Here is a 27,417-nt window from a genome sequence, read left to right on the forward strand (position 1 = left end):
CAAGCCTTAAGGGTAAATAATCAACAGCAAAGGGAAGCGCGGTTAGTTTGTCGCCCGGCGCTCTTTCGTCTCTAAAGTTTCGGGTTTTCGGACGGGATCCTCCGTCGCCCAGTTGTACTTTATTCTGCAGCGAGACGCTCGAACTTTAAGGCGGCTCTTTCGAGGACCTCGCCCGGGATCTCTTCATGCAGTCTAAGAAAAAGGCGGGCTCTTAATTGAAAGAGACTCTAGTTAAAAAAAACCCGACGACGCCTGCCATGTCCGAGGAGCGAGGGACGACAGAAGCTCGATCCTGAACTATGCGATCCCTGAACATTACGCCGGAACAGTTCGCGCAGCTCTTAAGCGACAACAACATAACCCGCGAGCAGTTCATTGCGCTCTATGGGCTCCAGCCGCTGGTCTACATCCCGGAGCTACCCGAGCGCGCCAAGCTGGCCTTCATGCTCACTTGCGCGGCCATCTTCGGCCTGGCGCTCTTCGGGAACTGCCTGGTGCTCTACGTGGTGGCCCGCCGCAAAGCCATGCGGACCGTCACCAACATCTTTATCTGTTCGCTGGCCCTCAGCGACCTGCTCATTGCTTTCTTCTGCGTCCCATTCACTTTGCTGCAGAATATCACCAATAATTGGCTGGGAGGTGAGCTGGAGAGGCTGCTTAGAGCCTCGTCCTAGCAGGCGGGCGCTTGGTCTGCCAGCGGTATATGTGCTTTTGCTAAGAATCTGTGCCTCAAAGGCTGCCATCCCCCGCATTCCTTTCTGGTTTCTGAAGGCTGGGTTTCCTTTTAACCTTATGCTTAGGTGCACAAAGAAGGGAAGGTAGAAATGCGGGAAGTGGGTGTGAGTAATTGACTTTGTAATAGAGAAAAAAGTATTCTTACCTCTTTGGAGAGGTAACCTCTTTGTGGGTTCTTTCTATTGCTCTTGTTGAGGTGTACAGTATATGTATAAAGGGTAAGGTTTTTTGCGTTTTCAAAAGTCCTGGCTTAATGGGCAGATATTACTTCCCTCACTACATCATGCTTAACAGGTGGATTGGCTTTAGTGCTGTGTTGGGGAAATCTTGACCCTAATGTTAATTCTTAATGTTTGAGAATTCTCTTGGCAAAACTCAACTTGGTACTGGACTTCAATTCCCATACTCTCCAGAGTCAACACATTGGGAAAAGCTGATTTCCATTTTACTTCCATTCACTGTTTTCATACCATTATTAATAGCTCAATGGTAGAAGGTGGCTATCATACAATATAACATTTATATTTATGCAGTTAAACTTTAAATATGTATAGGTGCTTATTATCTCAGATGCAAGATATAAACTATAATCTCACTAGAATCTAATTTTAATAGGTACAGTGTTTCCTATGGATTTCCTATGGATTTTCATGGTCATTTCTTTATAACTTGCCATGGCAGAATTAAAGTGTTCAGAAAACTGTCTTGACATTGTTCGTATATAATTAGGAATCATACAGTATCTGTGTGTATACTATCAAACTTAAAATGAGTATAAATATATAACATTAGCTCTCTTAGTATTTTAAAAGTATGCATTTGTTTTATCACCCGTCTTCATACTGAACAGTATTTCTCATTCTCAATTATCTACTGATTTTTTAAAACCTGGGGGTAGATTATTTGAGAAAATAAGATTTTTGTGCTGTTGGAAAGGACCTCTGCCTTTGCAGATCTAGTATTCTATTGAATTAGTTGAAGAAATTGATTAGTTTTATATTAATATTAATGTCATATTTGTGGTAGATTATGATCCATTATATAATAACACTTGGGATCCATATTCCCATCTTCTGGTTTTGTTCCCTATCAGAATTAGAAACTGGTAAATGACCTGTCCAAAATAATCATTCCATTCATTTCACTTCAGAATTAGGCTGCAGCAGAAGCTTAAACTAATAATGTTATGTATTCAAAATCACAGTCCTGTGGTTTTATTATAATGGACAATAATCAAGCGTAAGACTAGAGTAAGTCTAGAAATTAATTGGAGTACGTTTAAATGGGCTTCATCATCTATAATCCCAGTTTGAGACAGCCACCCCTTTTAACAGGTTTTATTTTATTTTATTTTATTTTATTTATTTATTTATTTATTATTTATTTATTTATTTATTTATTTATTTATTGGAATTTGTAAGCAAAAACGAGAACAAGAATAAGAGAATAAAAATCCACAGAAGTCAACAAGTTTAGAACGATTTACATTGAGTTTAAAGTGGTTCTTCATGCACGTATTATTGCGATTAAAATAGATAAAGTCATTTACAGGTAAAACAGGCGGCGGACCACAACAACCTGCTCAATCTTCTTCTGAAGCACTAGATATTTTGCAGTCAAAACCACATTATTTGTGTTTATGCATGCCTAGTCCCATGATAGTAAATCTATAGCACATGTGCCAGAGGTGGAACGCAGAGCCCTCTGTCTGGGCCCGTGCGCTGTTGCCAGCTGCTCTTCAGCTTTCTGGTGCGTGCATGGGTGTTGGCCAGCTAGTCTTTGCATATGACGGAGCCCTGGAAACCCGAAGAGCAGCTGGCTGGCGCGCATGCACGTGTGCCAAAAACCCAAAGAGCATCTGGCTGGTGCGTGCATGTGTACTGGCCAGCTGCTTTTTGAGCTTGGGCTTCGGTGTGTGCATGCCCGCATGTTCCAGTTTCGGCACTTGGTGCCAAAAAGGTTCGCCATCATTGTCCTAGTCCACGGTTTTCTTCTTTAAGCTTTCTAAATAAAGTGAAGTAACAAATTCAAGGAAAACACATTTACCACTAGTGACTATGTTATTTGCAAATCAGTTAATATTATGTATTTGTGTGTATGGATACATACACACATACATACATACATCATCAAGGTGATCGTTGAGCAACTGCTACATTCTCTATGATGATCTGTCCCTTACCTATTCTTTTAAGTTTCCCAACTGATTAGGCAGGCTGATGTTACCAAGAGAAGATAGTCTGTAGATATCCAGACTATGAACGATGGAAGGATTTGAAAGTAAAAATGAACATTTTGAATTCATTTCAGAAATAAAATGGGAATCAGTGTGGTGGGTTGATGGTGTGTACCATATTTTTCAGAGTATAAGATTCACTGGAGTATAAGACGCACCCAGGTTTTGAAGAGGCACATTTTTAAAAAAAGCAGGTAGGTAGATAGAGGGATAGAGAGGGAGAGAAAGAGAGTAGGTAGGGAGGGAGAGAGAGAGAGAGTAGTTAGTTAGGTAGGTAGATAAAGGGATACAGAGAGAAATAGAGAGAGAGAAATACAGTAGGGAAGGAGAGTGTAGATAGGTAGGTAGGTAGAGGGATAGAGAGAGAAATATAGGTAGAGAGAAATACAGATATGTAGGGAGAGAGTAGGTAGGTTGCTAGCTGGAGGGTTGGAGAGAAAAATAGAGAGAAATACAGTAAATAGGTAGGGGGAGAGAGAGAGTAGGTAGGTATATAAGTAGATAGAGGGAGAGAGAGGGAGAAATATAGTAGGTAGGTAGGGGGAGAGAGAGTAGGTAGGTAGGTAGATAAAGGGATAGTGAGAAAATTATATATATATACACACACATATACATACATACACACACATACACACACACACACACACACACACACACTAGGTAGGGAGAGAGAGAGAGTGTAGATAGGTAGGTAGATGTTTCCAGGTGTATTTATCCATATGCTGAAGAAGGAAATCGCATACACAGAAAAAGTGAAAATAAAGATTATATTATCTATCTTTTATGTTCCCTAAAAGTAACATCTCTGATGTATATCTGAGGAAATATACAGCGAGCCACCCTATAGAAACTTATTAGGTAGGCTGTGAGAAGATGGTCTATAGATACCCCCATTATGAAGGACTTGGAAAGTAAAAATCAGTATGTTGAATTACCTCTAGAAACAAAATGGCAATCAGTGGCTCTCAAGGAGTTTTTAAGTATGAGCCTTGAAGGGTATTTATAACTACACGAGCCACTATGTCTTGGACCATCTGTAGCTTCTAAATGTTCCTCAAATGTAGCCCTCAAATAGTATGCATTGCAATAATATACTCAAGAGCTAACTAAAGTGTGAGTGACAATAATACCACACCTCTCAGGAATGATTACAGTTGATACAAAAGATGGAACTGTAATTCCTCATGGTGACAGTTGTCATCTGCTTCTTGAGCAGGAGCTGTGACTCCAAAAAGCTCCTCAAATTGTGAACTAGCACTGTCAGGAAAATACAGCTCTGTTCATTAGTTTCTGTAGATCTCTGAATCCAAAATTACTCTGCCTTACTGGTACACTGGCATTCTCTCTATGTAAACCCAGGCAGTGTCTGGACATCTCAACTTCCACTGCATGATCCATTTGACCAAAAATTGAGATGCATAATTGGGTATTATCAGCATGCTGATGAAACCTGTCTCTATGCCCCTGGATGATATCATCCAGCAATTTCATATAAATATTGAATAGGAGCTGGATAAAAGTTTTACTTTGCCACAAATCCAACCAGAAATCGTATATAACATGAATACTATGAATCTGAGCTGAAAACCTGATTGAAATGGATCGAAATAACCTATTGCCTTCCTCTTGCAGATACTTTCTCCATGATTTTCACTCTAAAGTAGAGGTTGGAGTTGGTAATTGTCCAGTATATCTAAATGGGGTATTGTCTTCTTGAGGAGGGACATGCTCTCACTTCTTTCAGAGAACAAATGTTCAGAGGAATTACATGCATCACTTTTTTATCCTTGCAACAGTTCTGCTCTAGGAACAAGAAAGACTTTGGAAAAGCCATTAAATCAGTTCATGGAAGAGATTTGTTTTAAGCTTGCTGGTTGTAGTTGTCTTTGCTGTAGTTGAATTCTGAATGGAGAGTTTTAGTCTTTTTTCCTTGAAATACACTGCTCCAGAGAGTTTCTCTTTTATTATTGTATGATAATCAATATCTTATTTTTTACATGGTGCAATTGGGGATATAATGGTTATACATTGAATTGTACTCTTATCTTGTTTGCATATGTGAATATTTAGCCCATTAGTTCCACATCTCAGAGCTATTGCATTTTATGACTCCTTAAGGGCTAATAAGTGAGCTTAGAAAATGGTGTTGATTTTAGAAATTACTGCATAAATGTTAAATGATGAATAAGAATAAGCATTTCAAATGTAGGCAAACTGCTTCAATGAAGTCTTTGTACTTAGAACTAATGTAGTTCACTATTAGTAAGTTTTCATGTCACTAAATAGAGTTGTAAAAAATCCATTTTGTATTTACATAGGAAATTCTGAGCTGTTCTAAAGGGATATTTACACACATGACTGCTTCCCTAGATTGTGTGTGTGTGTGTGTGTTTAAGAGAGGAAGAGGAAATTGATTTCAAACAAAGCTGCAAGAGTCCTGTAGCAAAACTTAAATAAAATCACACTCATTTGTATTAACTAAAAAAGGCTAAAATAATTACAAAGCTAAACAACTGAATTCTACTTGATTAGATTTAGATACTAACTGCAGGTAGTACTCTGGTACAATGGCAATTGAGATTGAAATTCTTATTGCTAAGCAATATGATTGTAAAGTGTGAGGTCACATCAACCATGTTGCTGTGACAGCAATTCTACCTCTAAGTTTCAGTGAAAACCTGAAGGCTACCCAGGACATTAAGCAAAAACCTCATGTGATCATGACGTCTTACTTTTTGCTGGCTTCCCCATTGACTTTGCAGGAAAAAATGGAAATTGTAATCTTGTGACTAAGGGGATGCTATGATAGCCAGAACTCCAAGGACTGGTTGTAAGTTCCCCCTTGTTCTGCACTGTCATAAGTTTGAACATTCACTTAATGAATAATCCATAACCTGAAGATTACCTGTAACGATGTACTAAAAAATAACATCACAAGACAAAGCTGCTATATCTGAGATTATGCAGAACTGAATGTATATTAAACTGAGTCCATTACACTTTTTCTCTTCTTCCTGTTATGTCCCACTTATTTAGCTTTATATCCTTTATCTGAAAAATGTTAAGTACTAGTTCTTTGTCAGAGAATAAGGTGAATATTCATTTATTAGATGTAAAATGCCTACTAAGATTGCTTATGCTATTTGGATTCCTTGACTCAAAAGAACTGGAATATTTCTGATTGCTTTTATCAATCCATCCATCCATTCATCATCATCTGTTTATCCAGGATAAGCTTTCTTATGCTGCAACTCAGTCCATCAGATCCAAGTGATGAAGTATGCTGCAGCTCACAAAAATGTATTTTAATACATTTTGTTAGTTGGAAATGGTATTATTCCACTCCTTGGTTTTTTGCTAACATACAGTAGATAACACATTTCTCCTCTTACAATTGCCTTCATGGATTGTTACCTTGTAGTACTAAACATTTGTAAAATACAATGAACTATAAATTTGGGACTATACAGTCCTAAAAGGGACACGCATGAAGGCAGGTCATAGTCAGGGGTGGGTTCTGGCAAGCACTACTGCCGGTTCATTTGTGTGTGCTTTGTGTGCTTCGTGCAGATGCGCAGTACAATTAAAATTGTTCTATGCATGCTCAGAACTGAAAAACAAGATGGCGGTGCATATGCTGGCGCCTGGAGATCCGGTTCGGGGGTGTGGCAGGTCTGGGTTGCTGCCGGTTCCAGCGACCCAGGCTGCTAAACCACTACCAGTTTGGCCAAACCAGTCGGAATCCACCACTAGTCATAGATAAGGTAGCAAAATTGGAGGAGAAAGTGACAACCTGTCCCAGAATGCTGCGAAAAGAACAATGAACATTCAAAAGTAAAATAATACCAATGTTTGTATAATGAACCCTCTAAGGCATCTAGTGCGTTATTGGAAAAGTGTAGAAGAAAGGGCAAGGATTATTTAGCCAGCCAGCCAGCCAGTCATCAAATGTCTGACAATGCCAAGTCATCTCATGAAAGAGTGACTTGGCATTGTACACAAAACTATGAAATAGTAATATAAAAACCAATTTTTATACATGAAATATGTGAATCAAGATCAAAGTAAACTTGATTGGATAAGAACTGGAATACCAACACTGAACACTGACATCCTGATGCTATAATTGCTATTGACTAGCAGGCGGAATTACACAATCGCTTTCATCTTTATTAAGGCTTATCAGGAAAAAGTACCGTCTATATGTTTAAATCCTCTACCAGGATTTGGTTTGGATAATCCCTAAAGAGGACTGAATATAAGGACTACCTATGCTAATGCATCCCAATAAGGATGCAGATGTTCCCATAGTGACTTCTACTGGTCAGTAGTAATAATGATATCTGTAAAGTCTTTATAAACCTCTTCATAAGTGGGGAGAGTCGAGTGTTTTAGCATGAGGCTCAGACACATAAGAACCGCAAGGTCTCTGACAGTATATAAGGAAGGGAATCCATTGTAATATCTATGGACATTCCAGGAATTAGCAGACCAAAATGGACTGGAATTGATTCAAAGCACATCTTCTGTTGATAAAAAATCATAAAATAGTGTAGCTATTGACAAATCAATCAGTGACTGAATATATTCCTTCTTTGAACAACCTAAAAGATGCCTCTACCTATGAACACCACCAGATGGGCCACAACAAAATTTAATTGGGAATATGGTGTGCAAGCAAAAATGGAGAGGCATTATTAAGTCAACAAAAACACAAAAATCTTGAAAAAATACAGCTTAAACTAAAATAAAAGTATCTGACCAAGAAGATATATTCTTAGCAATAGTCCATGTCCTTATATGGTAAATGAACATAAATAATAGATTTAACTGATTGAATCTGACAAATGGAATTCATGAAGCATAGAAAGCTGATATGGTGATAAAAACAAAAGACAACATAAATACATAGAACTATATAAAACAAAATACAAACTGGTAGTATGTATGAGGATTTCATAACAGAACTAGAGCTAGACACTGGAAAGTGAAGTCAAATCGTCTCTAGAATAAAATGTACAAGTGGCTAGAAAACAGAAGCCAAGACAAAAAATAGAGAATATGGATATAAATAATGAATACTATTATAAGTGTTAATACTATGTTTGTTAAATCATAGGACAAGGATATAGTGAGGAAGGCAATGCAGAAGGGAGAATTATAAAAGCTAAGAAGGAAAGCCGATAGAGAAAGCTGTAAAATAATTGTATATTGTTATGTATGTTCTGTGTTTTGTTTTGTCTTATTGTGTTTTTTTTCTTTGCCGTTTCTTCCCTATTGTTTTTAAAGATCAAAACATTTAATAAAAATTATTTATTAAAAAAAATCATCTCTAGAAAATATTGCTAAGAATAAACATTAAAATATCATGGTTGGGAATAGTGTTAGCAACAGGAAATATTGTATTTTAATAATAACATACGACCCAATGTCTCAGTTGATGTTAGAAAAATTATAATAATAAAAAACGAAAAAAAAATATTCTGATTCCATGGTGTTGCCTTATGTTAATAAAATTGGAACTAATTTTTTCTAGTGTCTATTAATTAAACTATTAATTATATAATCCTTTATTCACTAAAATTTTCAAAGTTAGTGATGCTTTTTACTTTAGCTCATGATGCTTTAATTATTCATTAGCCATTGTAAAAGCAAATACGGCAGTCTTCATTGTTATACTGTATGTATACTCACCTGGAAGTGCTACTTAAGTATTTGCAAAGAAGCAAATTTATTTTATGGAATCATAGTTGGCACAAAGATTTTCTATTCCCTTCCGCATCTTATATTCTGTGTAATGAATTTATAATTATTTCTATGTTCCATGATAATCAGGAATACTTGATTTCCTGGGAAGCTCTGGGAAATAAAGTGGCAGAAGAGATCCTTGAAAAATCTGGGAGACAACTCATCAGACACATGAGGGTTTCTCATCAAAGTCCAAGATTAAGGTCTACATTGTGATGGTGAAGGCGTATCTTTACATTAGAGGTTTTAAACAAGCATGTGTGTTCCAGGACCAAAATTAATCAATAATTAATAACTTAATAAATCAAACAATTTATTAAGTAATCTTTGAAATTAAAGTAAAAAAGCAATCAAATAAAGTGGCTGACAGTTTATTGGGAATATAGTACAAATATCTAAAGCCAATAAACACTCGAATAACAAACAAATAATAAATAATTTGAGACAGAGGCAAAGATTTCAGAGAGTAGCATGTTTATTTTAATGAGACAAAAGCAGGAGCTCCAGGGAGCAACATATTTAATTCAGATCTTGGAGACCAACAAACTGAATTCAAGAGTAAAATAGCTTGGAGTCTGAAGAGTAGCATACTGAGTGCAGAATGAGATAAAAGCATGGACATAAGAAAATGGCATGGGAAATGATTGATGAATTACGTGCCATCAGCTCCTACCAACTATATAAAGATAACCTTCGACTTGGGACCAAAATTGGGAACAGAATTTTCATTACTAAGTGATGTGGTTGTAAAGCAAAATATCAAATGACAGCAATGCTTAACAGCAATCCTGACACTTGCTGTTGCCATCATTAACTGACAATCTTGAGTCATTAAGCGAGTACCCACTCCAATCCAAGCCATTCTCAGCTTAGTCCTGAGTCTTTAGTCTCAGGTAAGGGACTACCTTCCACTCCTCTAACCTGTGTATCTCTCTCCTGTCTATTTACTTTGGCTCTATGCCGGTGGTGCAATTCAGCCTGTTCTATCCAGTTCGGGTGAACCGGTAGCATTGGCAGGAGGCTCTGCCCACCCACCTGGACATTGTCATGTCCCATTTTTGATGCTCTGCGCATGCACGGAAGGACACATTTGCAAACTGGTAGCAAAGGTAAGTTGATCTCACTCCTGCTCCATGCCTCCCTTGGCTCATGTAGTGCCAAGATGTCCAGACCCAACCCAGGGCACTGGAAAAAACAGAAGCAAGCAAGAAGCAGAGCCAAATCCATGGCAGTTTAGGAAGCCCAGTTCGATGAAGGGCAAGGCTGAGCATGCCTAGTGAGTAGTAGGTTGAGTTTTAGCTGGAGCAATGGACTGCAGAATGGCAGGGGCCAAAAAACAGACAGAGTACATAGGTGGGTGGCTATTGAAGTGGGATGCATACCCACTTCACAATCCAAGATTCGCAATTGTTGATAACTGTCGGGATTGCTGTCACAAAGTATCTTGGTCATGTGATATAACTATTGCTTAGCAATGGAAATTCTGGTCCCAGCTTTGGTCGTAAATCGAAGATTGCCTTTTTATAGTTGGTAAGAGCTGATGGCAAATAATCCATCAATCATTTTCCATGCCATTTTCTTACATCCATGCTTTTATCTCATTTTGCACTCAAGTGTGTTACTCAAGTGTGTTATAAATATATAAAATACATCATGAAAATATAAACAAAATTATGTTCATGACATTAAAATTTATGTCATGAAAAATAGAAAACAGAAAATCCATTTCAGAGATCTTTGAAACTGCAAGTATTACTATTCAGGCAAAGAAGCCTGAAGGCCATTTTCCTCTTGAATTCAGTTTGTTGCTCTCCAAACTCTGAATTAAATATGTAACTCCCTGAAGCTCCTGCTTTTTTCTATTAAAATAAATATGCTTCTTTCTGAAATATTTGCCTCTCGCTCAAATTATTACTGTAAGTTATTTGTGTGTTTGAATGTTGGTTTTAGATATTCGTACTATATTCCTGCTTATTTGATTGCTTTTCTACTTTAATTTCAAAGATTACTTAATAAATGGTTTGACCAGTTATTATTTATAGGTACATTTTGGGGCCTCTGGAACCCATGTGCCTGTTTAATAACCTCTAATGTAAAGATTCCCTCTACTGCCACCTTAAAGTAGACCTTAATCTTGGGTTTTTATGAGAACCCCATGTGTCTGATGAGATTTGCTCCCAGCTTTTTCAAACATCACTTTAAGGATCTCTTCTGCCACTTTATTTCCCGGAATTTCTCAGTAAATCAAGTATTCCTCATTATCATCATACTAAAAATAACTATAAATTTGTTGCCAAGAATAATCCAGCAATATGCATCGTTATAGCAGAGATTTTGTGATATTTTACAATAACACTTTTTATAGATTTTACTGTAGTAGTGAATTTATTAGCAAGACAGTGACTGTTGAACAGTTAAAAAAAGATAAACTCATGATCTCTCTATACAATTGAGTTTTCATTGATTATGTTGAGGATAAACAACAGGTAGCTACATATTGTATTTAATTCTTTTAATGTTTTAGTTTCATTACATTTTCTGTTGTTTTATGTATCATAAAGAATTATGGTCTATTATGACAAATAACATTTGATTTTATATGCATACTTCCAAGCTGTCTCCTTAGAATGTGGATGCAAATCTAATTTTGCCTTGCTATTGCACAGTTTCTGATTATATTAAATCAGGAAGGGAACTAATAAATAAATTCCTGGTTTTGGTGGTGGTGGGGAGATTGTATAAATACAATCTTGACCTTTATTTTTTAACTTTAGTATTGATTTTGGTTTAGTACTTTAGAATGTGTTCATATGTGAACAGCTCCTGCAATTAACCAGAATGTTAGTGCTGACTGAGAATGTCAAATTCTTAACATCTGCTGGGAAAACAGCCTGGCTTTGAAAAAGCTGCACTAAATCGTAAACTATGTATTACAAATTGCAGGGGAAACTCTGCTTGTAATATTAATGACTAGATAATTGATTTCAGGGGTGGGTTGCACCAGGTTCGCATCGGTACGCCAAAGGGGTTCGTCAAATTTATTGTAACTTTTAGAACCCCTTCGTCCGGTGGGACAGTACCGGAACGCCCTCTCCTGCCTGCCCCCCTCACTCGCTCCCCTCGCCCACCTGGTTGCTGCTTGCTCGCTTACCTCGCCCATCCGGTTGCCGCTTGCTCACTCTGTCCGTTCTGTCGCTGCTCGCTCGCTCCCCCGCCCCTCTTCACCAAGCTTGCCCCACCCACCAGTCACTGATTGGCTGGCTCACCAATCGCCTCGCTTCTGAGAGGCAGTGTGGAGGGCTTTCTCGTACGCCTTCTTTCTTTCTCCCCTCCCATTGCCCAAATGTGTGAAAGAAGGAAACTGCAGGCTCATTTGCCTCGGCTATGCTATCTCCTTTCGTTCTCTGATACCCGAACAAGTGAATGAGGCAGACGGAGAACAAAAGGAGATAGCGTTACCGAAACAAATGAGCTTGCAGCCTCCTTCCTTCACACGTTCGGGCAATTCAGGGAGGGGGCTTTCTCGCATGCCTTTGGAGAAATAAAGAAAAAAAAACATCCTCCCTTTTCCAGCACCTTAAAGCTACAGGGAATGAAATTAATTTTGAAGGAACCAGGTTAATCTCCAAAACAGAACACTTCAACAAGAGAATAATTTTGGAAGCTATCGAAATAGAGAAACACCCCCACAACATGAAGAAACGTGATGATACCTCCCGCCTACCAAACATCTGGAAACCAGCCCTAGTCAACAAACCACCCACCACCCAGGCCGTTACAACACAAAACAATAGACACACAGCCAGCACCAATCAGTACCAATCTTCCAATCATGATACAACCACACAACCAATCATTCCACTTACTGAAACAAAGCCATCACTCCCCACCCACCACCCACCAAGATTTATAGAAAGACAGCAGCTTTCTGGCAGGAATAGCCAACACTCCAGAAGATAGGATTAAGATACAGAAGGATCTTGACAAACTTGAACATTGGGCACTATCTAATAAAATGAAATTCAATGGTGAAAAGAGTAAGGTTCTACATTTAGGCAACAAAAACAGAATCCACAGGTACAGTATAGGTGGTACCGTGCTCAATAGTAGTAACTGTGAGAGGGATCTTGGAGTTCTAGTGGACAACCATTTAAATATGAGCCAGCAGTGTGCAGCAGCTGCCAAACAAGCCAACACAGTTCTAGGCTGCATCAACAGAGGGATAGAATCAAGATCACGTGAAGTGTTAATACCACTTTATAATGCCTTGGTAAGGCCACACTTGGAATACTGCATTCAGTTCTGGTCGCCACGAAGTAGAAAAGATGTGGAGACTCTAGAAAGAGAGCAGAGAAGAGCAACAAAAATGATTAGGGGACTGGAGACTAAAACATATGAAGAACGGTTGCAGGAACTAGGTATGTCTAGCTTAAGAGAAAGAAGGACTAGGGGAGACATGATAGCAGTGTTCCAATATCTCAGGGGTTGCCACAAAGAAGAGGGAGTCAAGCTATTCTCCAAGGCACCTGTGGACAGAACAAGAAGCAATGGGTGGAAACTAATCAAGGAGAGAAGCAACTTAGAACTGAGGAGAAACTTCCTGACAGTTAGAACAATTAATCAGTGGAACAGCTTGCCTCCAGAAGTTGTGAATGCCCCAACACTGGAAGTCTTTAAGAAGATGTTGGATAGCCATTTGTCTGGAACGGTATAGGGTTTCCTGCCTAGGCAGGGGGTTGGACTAGAAGACCTCCAAGGTCCCTTCCAACTCTACTATTGTATTGTATTGTATAGCTCCGATCACACTTTAAGCCATATATATATAGAGAGATTTTCATAGATTTCCACGGGTACAGGTATGCAGGTCTTGGCGTATTCGGGTCTTTTGAGAGTATCTTGGCGACGTTTCGATGAGGTCCCACTCGCCATCTTCAGGCTGGTGCCTTCGGCTTTGTGCTTGTGCGAGCAAAGTGTGATCGGAGCTGCCGTCTTTCTATAAATATTGGTGGGAGTGTGTGGAGTGCTGGTTGCTGTAAGAGGGTTGGTTGGCTGTGTTGTTACATCTTGATTAGTTAATGGAGTTGATGTATGCAAATTAGTCGGCTGTTTCGTAACATCCTGTGTGGCTGAGGTACTAGCTGTGTGCCCATTAGTCTTTTGTGTTGTAAAAACCCATTGTTTGTGTCGTTACAACACAAAAGACTAATGGGCACACAGCCAGTTGGCTCAATGTCATCAGGAATATGAGAACTAGCAGGAGGTTATTTTTATTTGTCTACTTGGTATAACCAAATATATATTTAGATTGATAATAGATATAATATATATTGCCATGAAGAGTAAGATTACTATTTCCCTCCCACTATCCATAAATTAATGCAGATTATTTTAATAATATTATATCTATTTGGATAGATAAATAGGTCATGAGAGGTTTGATTGCTATAAAAAATTAATTCTCACAGTTTTTTCCCCATTATGCTATCTATTATATTGTTACAGGTGTATATCAACCATTGCATTCTGGAAGAATTTTATCCTTCCAGATTTCTCTTTTACTTGAGGAAAAGAAAAAGGGAAATATATTTTTCCTTAAGGAATGGTAGACAGGGATACCAGATATCAACCACTTCCTGCCTTTAAGAGGGCTTGCTATATTCTATGAATGGTTGATCCATGAATGATCTTGATCGTGGGAAGGATTTGTTTTGTGGTAGATGTTTTTGAAGAAAGACTTTAGCTTTATATCTAGAAAGAGAAATTTCTCTGCAAATTCATATTTCAATTTTTAGTCCTTTGTTTACTGCATGGTTGAAGTGTTCTTACATTTGCTATCTAAATATATTAGAGTGTGTTTTAAGTAATTAATTTATAAAAAAAATTAAAAATGGGAAAAGAACATCCCCTCACAAACAAACGCAAAACAGTTTCAACTGGCACAGAGCAGAACATATATGTGTAGAGTAGACCTAGGAGCATATAAGGGAACATGGAGGTAATCTAGTCCAAACCCTTCCCAAGGCAGGAGTCCTTCCTTCTCTTTGGGAGCTGTCAGTGGCAGACATGAGGGAAATGGTGTTTGTGTGTGTGTGTGTGTCTGTGTGTGTGTGTGAGAGAGAGAGAGAGAGAGAGAGAAAAGGCAAGTGGGAAAGAGAGATAAGAAAGAAGGAAGGAAGAGAAAGAAAGAAAATAAGTGGGAGAGAGACACACAAGAAGAAAAGGAAGGAAGGAAGGAAGGAAGGAAGGAAGGAAAGAAGGGAACTTATGATCAGAATTGAGCCCAACATTTTGGTTGCTAAACAAGAGCGTTGTTAAGTGAGTTTCACCACATTTTCCAACTTGGCCACGCCCATCCAGTCACACGACCACCAAGCCAATCCCACCTGGTCACTTGACCGCCCAGCCATTCCCACAAAATAGGCCACACCTGCAGAATAGGTTCTATAAAAATTTGAAACCCACCACTGGTTGATTTGCATTTCTAGGTATCATGACCATTGAGCTTTGACTTTATTTAAATATAATTTTGTTTATATGTTACTTAGATTTAGTATATAAAAGTGGAAATTTTAGTCAAGGCACCCGGACTAAAAACCAGGAGATTGTAAGTTCTAGTCTCACCTTAGGCCCAAAGCCAGCTGAGTGACCTTGGTTCAGTCACTTTCTTTCAGCCTTAAGAAAGAGGCAATTATTTCCACTTCAGAAAAACCTTGCCAAGAAGGGAGCAGGGAAGTCCAGGCAATCTCTGAGAATTGGACATGATTGAATGGAATAAAAAGAAAGGGAAATTGTGCTTTTCCTTCTACCTTTATTTTTGAAAATAAAAAAGAAAGCTGAATTATATCAGTTTCATTACAACATATTGAAGAGGTTATATCAAGCAAGGCACTACCCATTCTGCCCATTTGTTAGAATTTTATCATTTTCTCTACATTTAAATTACATTTTGAGTCTGGTCTACTGATGTTTGATATAATGTTTTTCTCTACATTTTGAAGCATAGCTTTGTTACCGAACTAACTGAAAATTCAGCATTATAATTGGCTTGCCCTTAAATCTTAATAAAACAGACATTGACATGACCATATTTAATGAGCTGTAATTGTCATTCATTACCTAAAAGACCTGGTGAATGATTCTGTAAAGGTAATAGCTAGGGCTTTTCATTGTAACTGAGAAAGAAATACCGGCAGTTTATTTTTCTGGGGGCGGGGAAAGACCAAACACCTTTTATATAAATGCCTAGGTGCGGATGATTTGTGTTGCTCTTAACAAAGAGACAAAGTTGATTTGTAAATGAGCTTGAGCAAAAGCATCACGGGATACATGGGGTGGAATAGGTAATGACATTTTTAAATACCTCTAAAAACCAGGCACTTATAGTATCTGAGGAGAAAACAAAGCTATTTGGGAATGCTGAATGATAGGCATTAGTCATTATAATATTAGATTAACCTTTATAGCTGTCTTAATTTTAATGGTTTTGCAAGGTCACATAAGTCCTAAATGACATGTAGTTTAGCTCTGCAGAACTTTTGCATTGCGATAGTTCTGTCTCCTCTTCTATCATTTACCCCTCACGACTTCTTTCAAGACTAGGCTTTTCAATTTGAGTTAATTAGCCGGAAGCTTTCCGGAAGAAAGAAATGCCAAGAGTAGTAAAACAAACACTTTGCATAATTGCTTGAGTCAGTTTGTGGAAATGTTTTCTTCAAGCATCTTTCTGTTAGTTTCAACGTGAGGAATTTAAACATTCAGTATACTGCATTCTATAGTTAGTGCTTCTCTCTGCAGTTGTAATGTTTCTACTGTGTATAATAGGGGATTTTACTTTGAAGGCAAGCATGCTCGTTCACCAAAGACAGGAGAAAAGAAAGAAGCTGCATTTCCTTGCTTTAAATCAGTTTCTGTTAAACTTTATGTTAGATACCATCAAATAGTCATGGGCAAGATAATTTTAATGTTGTTGCGCTTTTAGAAGAAGTGTAGATACTATTCATAATGTTACATAGTGTTAGACTCAAGTGGCATTCCTTAAATACTTTCATACTTGTGAGTCCCTCGTCGTGAGATGGGGCCCAGGGAGGCAGTTGGGCCTGCTGATAGTATACCTGGCTCCTCGCTATACACCAGCGGCCCTGCCTGAACTCCTCGAGCTGATCTCATCGGTGGCGGTTGAGACCCCCAAACTTTTAGTGATGGGGGATTTTAATCTGCCGTCGATGGGAGAAGCGTCTGAGGGGGTTCGGGAGTTCATGGCTTCCATGACAGCCATGGACCTGACCCAGTTAATTCAGGGCCCTACTCACGAGGGAGGCCACACGTTGGACCTTGTCTTTGTCTCTGGCCAGTGGACGAGTGATCTGGGAATAGGGGATTCAATTATTACTCCCCTGTCATGGTCAGATCACTCACTTCTCCGGCTTGACTTCCCCGGTGCTACACCCCGCTGCGGGGAGGCGGAACCGGAAGGTATTAGATGGTTCCGCCCCAAGCGCCTGATGGAACCAGATAGGTTCCAGACGGAGCTTGGGCCACCTCCTGTGGACCTGACCCGCCCCCGAGTGGAGGACCTGGTAGACGCATGGAATAGTGCGACTACCGGGGCCCTAGACCGGGTGGCGCCTTTGCGGCCTCTCCTGCGGCGACGAACCACCCTGGCCCCTTGGTTTACCGAGGAGCTAAGGGTGATGAAACGCCACAAGATACGCCTAGAGAGCCGTTGGAGATCGTCCCATTCCGAATTTGACCGAACACAGGTACGAGCCTATTTGAGGACGTACCTTGTGGCATTAAGAGCGGCCAAACGTCAATATTGTGCCGCTCTTATTGCGTCCGCAGATAACCGCCCTGCCGCCCTGTTTCGGGTGACTCGCTCTCTCTTGTTTGAGAGACCGCGGGAAGCCCCTTTACAGGGCAGAGCAGAGGAGTTTGGGAAATATCTACAGGACAAAGTCGCTCAAATCCGGAAGGGATGGGCCCCTTTCAGTAGTCCAGCTGAGACGCCTGCGGCAAGTCTTGAGGGACCGCTTTGGGAGGAGTTTGACTCGGTTGCCATCGAGGATTTGGACAGGTTGCGTGGACGTCTGCGACCTACCACATGTTTATTGGACCCGTGTCCCTCCTGGCTTGTACTGGCATCCTGGGAGGTTAAACGCGACTGGCTCCTGGGCCTAGTGAACGCCTCGTTGGGCGAGGGGCTTCTACCGACCGCCTTGAAAGAGGCGGTGGTGAGGCCCCTGCTCAAGAAGCCTTCCCTGGACCCAATGGACCTAGTCAATTATCGTCCTGTCTCCAACCTTCCTTTTTTAGCGAAGGTTGTAGAGAGTGTGGTAGCACAACAGTTCCCACGTCACCTGGAGGAGAATGATTATCTAGACCCGCGCCAGTCCGGCTTCCGACCCGGGCACAGCACGGAGACGGCCTTGGTCGCATTGGTTGATGATCTCTGGAGGGCCAGAGATAGGGGCTGTTCCTCTATCCTGGTCCTATTAGATCTCTCAGCGGCGTTCGATACCATCGACCATGGTATCCTGTTGCACCGGCTAGAGGGGCTGGGAGTCAGGGGCACCGTTCTACGGTGGTTTGGCTCCTACCTCTCTGACCGGACGCAACGTGTGTTGGCAGGGGAGCAGAGATCGACCCGGAGGCCACTCACATGTGGGGTGCCTCAGGGGTCGGTGCTCTCGCCTCTCCTGTTCAACACTTACATGAAACCGCTGGGCGAGATCATCCGTGGTTTTGGGGTGGGATATCATCTGTATGCTGATGATACTCAGCTATACATTTCCACCCCGAACCACCCCAATGAGGCCGTCGAAATGATGTCCCGGTGTTTGGAGGCCGTAAGGGGCTGGATGGATGACAACCGACTAAAACTCAACCCTTCCAAGACGGAGTGGCTGTGGCTTCCGGCCTCCCGGTTCAACCAGTTGCTTCCATCTCTGGCCATTGGGAGCGTGCAACTGGCCCCCATGGAACAGGTGCGCAATTTGGGCGTCCTCCTAGATGCCCGGCTGTCCATGGTTGACCATGTAACAGCCGTGGCAAGGGGGGCGTTCCATCAGGTTCGCCTGATGCGCCAATTGCGCCCCTTATTGGACCGGGATGCCCTACGCACAGTCACCCATGCGCTAGTGACGTCTCGCCTGGACTACTGCAATGCTCTCTACATGGGGCTTCCCTTGAGATGCACTCGGAGACTGCAGTTGGTCCAGAACGCGGCCGCGCGGGTGATTATGGGGAGGGCGAGATACTCCCCTGTAACACCTCTCCTGCGCGAGCTGCACTGGCTTCCTGTAGTCTATCGAGTGCGTTTCAAGGTTTTGATTATGATCTTTAAAGCGCTTCATGGCACAGGACCTAGCTACATGCAGGATCGCATCCTGCCCCATACATCCCTACGACCAATCCGCTCACACAGAGAGGGACTTCTTCGGGTGCCGTCCGCCAAACAGTGTCGGGGGGCGACACCCAGGAGCAGAGCCTTCTCTGTGATGGGCCCAGCCCTATGGAATGACCTCCCCCGTGACATCAGGACTACTTCCGATCTCCGCTCCTTCCGTGTACAGTTGAAGACCCACCTCTTTCAATTATCTGGCCTGGCTCAACCGTAAATTTTTTCTTATTCCTCCTGACAGTTCTTTTAAATTTTTTAAATTTTTAAATTTTAAATTGCGTTTTTACAATTGGGGTATTTTAATGGTGATTTTTAATTGTCTAATGTGATGTAATTTGTTACCTCCTCCGTGCATGTTATGTCCTGTATATATGTAGGTTTATGTGTTTGTATACATGTTTTTGTTTTATACTCCATTGTACGCCGCCCCGAGTCCTGTCTGGAAAGGGAGCGGCTAATAAATTTAAATTTATTTATTATTATTTATTATTATTATTATTATTATTATTATTATTATTATTATTATTATTATTATTGTTATGGTTATGGTTATGGTTATGGTTATGGTTATGGTTATGGTTATGGTTATGGTTATGGTTATGGTTATGGTTGTTGTTGTTGTTGTTGTTGTTGTTGTTGTTGTTGTTGTTATTATTATTATTATTATTATTATTATTATTATTATTATTATTATTATTATTATTCAATTGAAGTGTTTCATATTATAATACTTACTGTATTAAAAAAAGCCCCAATGGATATCCAGGAAAAGGCACTACTATATGTAGTTCTTACACATTTATCCACCATTTTTCAAACAAAGAAAATATATAATTTTTTAAGCAAGTGTGCTTATTGAACTTAGTTTTGATAAAGTCAAGGCTTAATCCACACATTTCAAAGAAATTACTTTTTATTCAAAATTGATGTTGCTTCTTGAGATGTTTCCTGTTTCATGATAAATAAATAAGTCCATGTGAAGAGAATATCAATTCTGTTAAAGTACATATCACATACAATCTCTTCCCAGAAAAGAGATAAAGGTAAAATATACGCAAATAAAATTTGACACCTGGGTATTTCATCCATGCAGCATTTTGGCAACATTATTGATGTTATTGGCCATTGCCTTTTTCTGAAATGCTTTTCTTAATCCAACCAACTCCCTGGAGTTCCTACATTGTCTGTCTAGTTTGTCCTCCCATAAGGTGACCCTGCAGGCTCACTTTATGGCAAGATCAATAGATGTGGCTACCTGCACATTCCTCAGAAATAAGAACAAATATAGCTGAGCCTGGTTCTGAATATATTAATAATATGATTAATTTCTTTTCTTTATAGGTGCTTTTGCTTGCAAGATGGTGCCATTTGTGCAATCTACTGCAATAGTTACTGAGATACTTACAATGACTTGCATTGCTCTAGAAAGGCATAATGGCATTGTTCACCCTCTAAAAATGAAATGGCAGTATACTCACAGAAGAGCATATACAATGTTGGGTAAGGTCCCACACAATTTTATTACTTGTTTTTAACTTTTCTTCCTTTTCTTTAAAGAATGTCAAAATATTCATATAATTGAAAGACAAAGATAGAAAGAAAGAAAGCAAACTGTTAAGCTCACACAAATTAGAGCAAACAATGGTCTGCAAAGCTGAGTGTTGTCATTACCTTGGCTGCTCATTTTTGTGAAAATGAAAGCTCTGGAGTTCCTTAACCAAAGCTCCGTTGTAAAGGCACTTATCTGCATCTTCTATCACATTAAACATGCCTTATTCCTAGTATACAATGGTGATATCATAGTGTAAAGATGAGAGGAGGAAGAAAAATGTCTAGTGATTTTATTTAATTACTTTACTGTAATCCAGTATCTTTTGATTAGTAGTTCGTGAAATAATTCTAAATCTCATTCAGACATTTTGACTAAGTCGGAGCAATGACATTTTGCCCATGCTGTCACCTCTAATTTCTCATTGATTTATCAGGTTTCCATGTGCAAATAGTATTTTCATGTTTAGATTAATAGAAATAGAAATCCACTTTAATAAACCTAGGAAGTGATGAGTAATTGACAAGGAGCCGATTTATACAGGGATTTGGTGTGGGAACTAATGGATATAATTTTCCTCTGAATGACTGGACTGGTAGGGCACAGTACAGAACGACTAATATTGACCGCAAATCATCCACAATGAAGTAACAAATAAAAGTATTTGCATTCAAAAGAGTTTGGACTACATGAGCATTCTTGAAAGTGCTATTAAGCTACTTATCTTAAATAGATCTTAGCTAGGATGAATTTAGCTAGAATGACTCACAAGGACTCACTGGGGAAGAGCCTAATGCTGGGAAAGATTGAGGGCAAAAGAGGAAGGGGACGACAGAGAATGAGGTGGCTGAAGTAGTAGGCTTAAGCTTAAATGGACTCCAGAGGATGGTATAGGACAGGAAGGCCTGAAGGAACGTTGTCCATAGAGTCATGATACGTCAGACACGACTTCGCAACTAACAACAAGAATGATATTTATTTTTTAATGAATGTGGAATGGAGAAATATAATAATTAGAATATCCATCGGAATAGTACTATTTCTCTTTCCCAAATATTGGTATTAAAAATAGATCAAATCTATAGGATTCTGTCATTAACCCTTCTTTAAATAAAGCTCATTACTTTGAATCTTCTGAGAGTAGATCAAAAAAGTTGTATCTCACCTCTCACTTTGATCATATACTGGCTAATCTTAAAAACAACTACCAAATGCCAATGACCCATATATTATATTATTTTAATTTTCTGTGCTGTTTTTCTCACATCACCAAAAACTATTTACTTTTAGGCATTGTTTGGCTGTTGGCAGCTGCTGTCGGTTCGCCAATGTGGCATGTACAAAGAGTGGAGGTATGGTTGTGTTGTACACTGGCATTTATTCAGGATTGTAATTTGGGATGTTTTTGTATAATGTGTTCAGGAGCTGAATATAATCTATAATGGAAAAATGTAATGATCACATTTCATGTCTGCAGGGTTTGATAAATGTCAAAAGGTAGAGCGATTGAAATTCTACCTTTATAAAAAAAATATGCATCATTTGTGCAACACCCATAAAAATGGACTGAGCTTTGACCTCAGCATTGTGGCCATCATCTTAACTTTTCTGATAACATGCTGCAGATACTCCTGCTATGTAGCATATAGTTAGAAATAGCATTTACGATAATTATGCACTGAATTGCTGAAGTATGAATCAAGTAAGTTGACGGAAATCATGATCACATAGACAAATTTAATAGGATCGGAAATATACACAGGTAGTCCTTGTTTAGCAATTGCTTCATTTACTGACCACTTGCAGTTATGAAGGTGATGAAAAAGTAACTTCACAACCAATTGTCATATTTATGACCTTCACAGTTCTGTAAAGCAAAGTAAAGTTGAAGTCATATCATGGGCACAGTTGTGGTTTCACTTAGTAAAAGCTTGCTGATCCCAATTGTGGTTGCTAAATGAGGACTAACTTATATATGCAGATTGCACGTAGAGTGCAATAAAATCACAGTTTTTTGCAGATAAAACTTCTAGCAGTCAGATTTGCTTATTAAGTACAAAATGGATGAGATGCATGCTAAAGTATTGGCCCATTCCCTGGTGTTTTATTGATATGTATAGATAAGTAGTCCAAGATAAGTAGTCCAAGCTTGGATGACTTAATATGAGATCCACATTTGGAGTTATAGTTTCATATAGCTGAATATTCCATCTTTTGTTATTTTTTCTTATAGATAATATATTGAAAAAGGAATCTGTACTAATATCTGTTTAATGTCTTGCAGAATAAATATGACTTCCTTTATGAAAAGAAATATGTTTGCTGCTTGGAAGAATGGTTAAGTCCTGTCCACCAAAGAATTTATGCCACTTTCATTTTGGTCATTCTTTTCCTTCTTCCATTGATGCTAATGCTACTGCTTTATAGCAAGATTGGTTATGAGCTCTGGATTAAGAAAAGAGTTGGAGATGCTTCTGTTCTCAGGAGCATTCACGCAAGTGAGATGTCTAAAATTTCTCGGTTGGTACATAACATTTTATCTTTACGTTTGCTATGTTAAAAAAGGTTGTTATATTGCTTTTCTGTAATTTCAATATAATTTTATATTACTTCATATAAATTAATATTTTCCTGTTTCCTAGGATTCTATAAAAACATCTGTGAGCTTAAGGACATTGATTGTTTGCTAAACAAGTTTTCCCTAAAGTCTATTTTTAGGAATTTGTTTTCTGAATGAAGCTTTATAGAATTGAACTACATGTAATTAACAAATATACCTGAAAAGTGGCAAGGCATAATTAAATGTGAAGAAGAAGAGCACGCCAATAAAGCACTGAGAGATTCTTCTGTTTGCAACGTCCTTTATATTATGTTGTTCTTTTATATTATTATGTTCACTCCAACCTCATGAATTGAAGAGTTTCAAGTCAAAATTTTGGGAAAGAGGGAGGGAGAGAAAGAGTATGGGTTGGGCTATAGGTGTGGGTATTAAAGTAAAAATCAAATTATTCCAGTTCAGACTTCCAGAGAGATGGCCTTTGAAAATGTTTCCAGAGTTCATAGAACCTTACAATACATTGTTTAAATTCAACTTTCAAACTAAATTATAGCTTGAATAACTTATGATGACTGGGCTCATCATACACTGTATGGATCCATAAATTATAATTTACAAAACACAGTGACTGGATTCCACTGTTTCATGACTTAATATGTGCACACATCTCTTAATTACTTCTATTACTCTTCATTTTAAAATGGGAGAGGTTTTGTTTCTTGTTTTCTTGCATTAAATTATCCTGTACTACTGTATCCTCAATACTGTCTCTTAAAAACATCCTGTAGACATTGCTACATCCATTACTAGCCTGTTGTTCTATAAGATTCAATGGGCAGGGCTTTCTCCTTGTTCCAGTAGTGACACAGCATGGCTGGTGAAAACAGATCTAAATGACCATGGCAGCTTTAGGAGACCAGGATAAAAGCATCTCTAGCCTACCTATTTTTAATTATTTATTGCATTTAAATTTTATCTTCTGGGTGCTCAAAGAGTAGATTTCTGCCCATGTTTTATCCCATTTATACTTCTGACAGGTACAATGTGCTAAGAGAGAATTGAACTCAAGTCATATTGTGAATCTATAACTGATTGAGAGCTTTACTTGGGTTCCCAAAGTTCATTTTCAATATTTTAGCTTCTAATTTGCTTAGTTTAATAAATGAGTAAATGTAAGCCACCAGGTCTACATGGTGATGGTGGTAATAGTACTAGTACTTAGTCTTATATACCGTTTCATAGTGCTTTACAGCTCTTTCTAAGCTGTTTACAACATCAACATACTGTATTGCCCACAATAATCTGTGCCCTCATTTTACTGACCTCAAAAGGATGGAAGGCTGAGTCAACCTTGAGCTGTTGAGTTTCGAACTGCCAAACTGCTGGCAGCAGCAGTCAGCAGAATTACCTGCAGTACTGCCCTCTAACCACTACGCTATCACAGCTTTAAAACCATACCTTTAAATTATTTTAATTTTGGATTGCCATATTTCCTGCCTTGCTGTATAGAGAATGTTCTCAAGAAGGGCAGGATATAATTTATTTTAAAAATAAAATGTAATAAAAAAAACATAATAATAAAATAAAATGTTAAACATTTAACCAGATATATGAAAATAGTTCTGAATGCAAAGTATCTTCTTTCCTACTGAGATCTAGTTTTTCATCATACAAATTATTTGTATTGCCTCCTTATTATCAAAATGATTTCGATCAACAGTCCAAACTATTTCTCTTTTCAGAAAGAAGAAGCGAGCAATCGTGATGATGGTGACTGTTGTGGTTTTGTTTGCTATTTGTTGGACACCCTTCCATGTAATGCACATGTTAATAGAATACAGTGAGTAGTTTTTTTTTAATTAAATAGCAGAGAGAGGGGGTTGTTTTGTTTAAAGTAAACAAGATAATATATTAAACGACACCAGGATATTGAATTTTATATGTGCTATTATAATAACACTATTCCAATAAAGGAAATTTTTCATGTTTACTGGGATGTATGAGTCACGTTTAATCAAGTTAATAAATATGTAGTCCCCTGCAATCTATTATTTATACATAAAAGCTATTTACACTTGAGGACATTGAAATTATTTTTATCTGTTTTTCTTTATGCTTTTCTTTTTATACCATACTGAGTATATACATTTCCCTCTTACCCCTTCCCTGCAAAGTTGAATTACAATGCATTTTGAATCCATTCTGAATTGCACTATGAATCTGTCCTTTGAAAGTAATAATGAAGCCAAAGCTATCAGAGTTTTGTTGTTCATTTTACTTAATTAGTTTCCTGTCCACCCATAGAAAAGCAGTACAATTTGACATATATTTCTAATTTATTTTAATGTCCTATTTCCACATGGTTAAAGCTTGTATTAAGTTTTTTTCTCCATCTGCTAATAAAGGAGAAAACTATGTATATCTAAACCTATAGAGAATATGGAAAGTTGTATGAGATATTATATAAATAGTATTAAGAGAGTATTAATAGAATATTTAAATATTGTATATGGCAATCGTGGTTTAGTATTGTTTCATTTGATTAAATTAATATCTATTTTAAACCAACATTTAATTTCCTGTTGACAAATTCCTAAAAATGTGAACATTTTACAAGGCAATGCTTGATCTTTACTTTTATGCTTTCTTGTGCAAGAATTTAGTCATAAATAGTGGAAAATTAATAGTGCAGTTTTATGCATATAAATGAAATAAATAATGTAGGTAAGATATTAGACTTCTTCTATTTAAGAGAGCAAGTCTGGCGCAGTTGTTAAGGTGTTAAATTAGAAACTGGAAGACCATGAGTTCTAGTCTACCTTAGGAACAAAACTAATTGGGTGACCTTGGGCCAGTCACCCTCTGTTAACCTTAGCAAGGAGACAATGGCAAACTACTTCTAAAAAAATCTTGCCAAGAAAATTGTAGGGACTTGTTCAATCTCCGGCAACCAAAAATTTACTTGAAACACACAAACAGAAAGTATAGGCTTGCTTGTTGATAAGGCATGATCCAGTTTATTATCCATCAGCTTATTAAGTTATTCACTATATATTATGTATATGGCAGATAAACTTTTTAATAGCATGCTTCTAATGAATTTCTTAAACATGTCTTATAATTAATTTTGTATAAATTTCATATTTTTCTCTGTGTAGGTAATTTTGAAAGAGAATATGATGATGTCACTATTAAGATGATATTTGGAATTGTGCAGGTAATCGGATTTGCTAATTCCATTTGCAATCCCATTGTATATGCCTTTATGAATGAGAACTTCAAGAAGAACTTCCTCTCTGCACTTTGCTTTTGCATTATGAAAGAAAAGTTGTCTCCATTCAGACATCACAAAAACTTAAAAATCACAACGATGCAGCATGAGGAAAGGGCCTGTAGAAGAGAGTTGGTCTCCCTGGAAGTGACTAGAAGAGAAGCATTCAGTGAAGGAAACATTGAAGTAAAATTCTGTGATCAATCCTTTCCTAAGAAGACCTCCAGAAGACATCTGGCTTTGTTCTCATCAGAATTCACTGGGCACACTTCACTGGAATCCTAGCAAGAATGGTTCTTTGTGTTCCAACATTTGGCAATGGTTTTTCAAGTATTGTATTTAAAATGCTTTGCTTAATATATACACAACAAAGATGTTTTGTGTTTGCCTCAATTGAGGCTAGTAGCTACTAGGTTTAGATATGGTCATCACCGCATTAGACAAACAGCCCACATTGGTTGATTTTCATTGCCTGAGACTGTTCTCTTTTTCCACCTTTTAAAAAAAAAACATTTTTTAAACGTTGCTTTATCTTCTGTTTTATTGTGTGTTTTTAGTACAAGAAATTAATCCTTGCCCTGCTAGATGAACTGTGTTTAGACTAATGTGTTGCCTTGTTGCCAATTAGTGTAATAGTAAAAAAAATAACAAACCTGTGATCATGAATCACAGCCATGCAGCCATTTGATATCGTAATAATCAGTATTTGGTTATTTTTTAAAATAACTTAATGTCTCCACCTTGAATAACAAAGGAAAAACCCTAGAAACTTATTTTCTACATAAAAAGTGCAGAGAAAGTATTGAGAAGCATTTATGATAGAGAAAGTAACCTTAAAACCAATTCAGAAATCATTTTTTGAGTTCAGTGGATTTGAAAACCATCTATTAAGTTAACAGTGTAACATAGTTGACACAGTGAA

At 38.3% G+C, this 27,417-nt stretch overlaps 1 protein-coding gene across 1 annotated transcript; it reads left to right on the forward strand.

Annotated features, from left to right (window-relative positions):
• Positions 1–299: 299 nt before the first annotated feature.
• QRFPR (pyroglutamylated RFamide peptide receptor) lies at positions 300–27,417 on the forward strand (the record flags this gene model as incomplete). The annotated part of the gene is made up of 6 exons (XM_081960331.1): positions 300–639; positions 20,460–20,618; positions 21,958–22,019; positions 22,952–23,187; positions 24,967–25,064; positions 26,383–27,417. The coding sequence occupies 6 exons, from the start codon at positions 300–302 to the stop codon at positions 26,778–26,780; spliced, it is 1,293 nt and encodes a 430-aa protein (XP_081816457.1). The 3' UTR covers positions 26,781–27,417.

The sequence above is a fragment of the Natrix helvetica genome (assembly GCF_964273705.1).
Source record: "Natrix helvetica genome assembly, chromosome: 7".
Taxonomy (NCBI): domain Eukaryota; kingdom Metazoa; phylum Chordata; class Lepidosauria; order Squamata; family Natricidae; genus Natrix; species Natrix helvetica.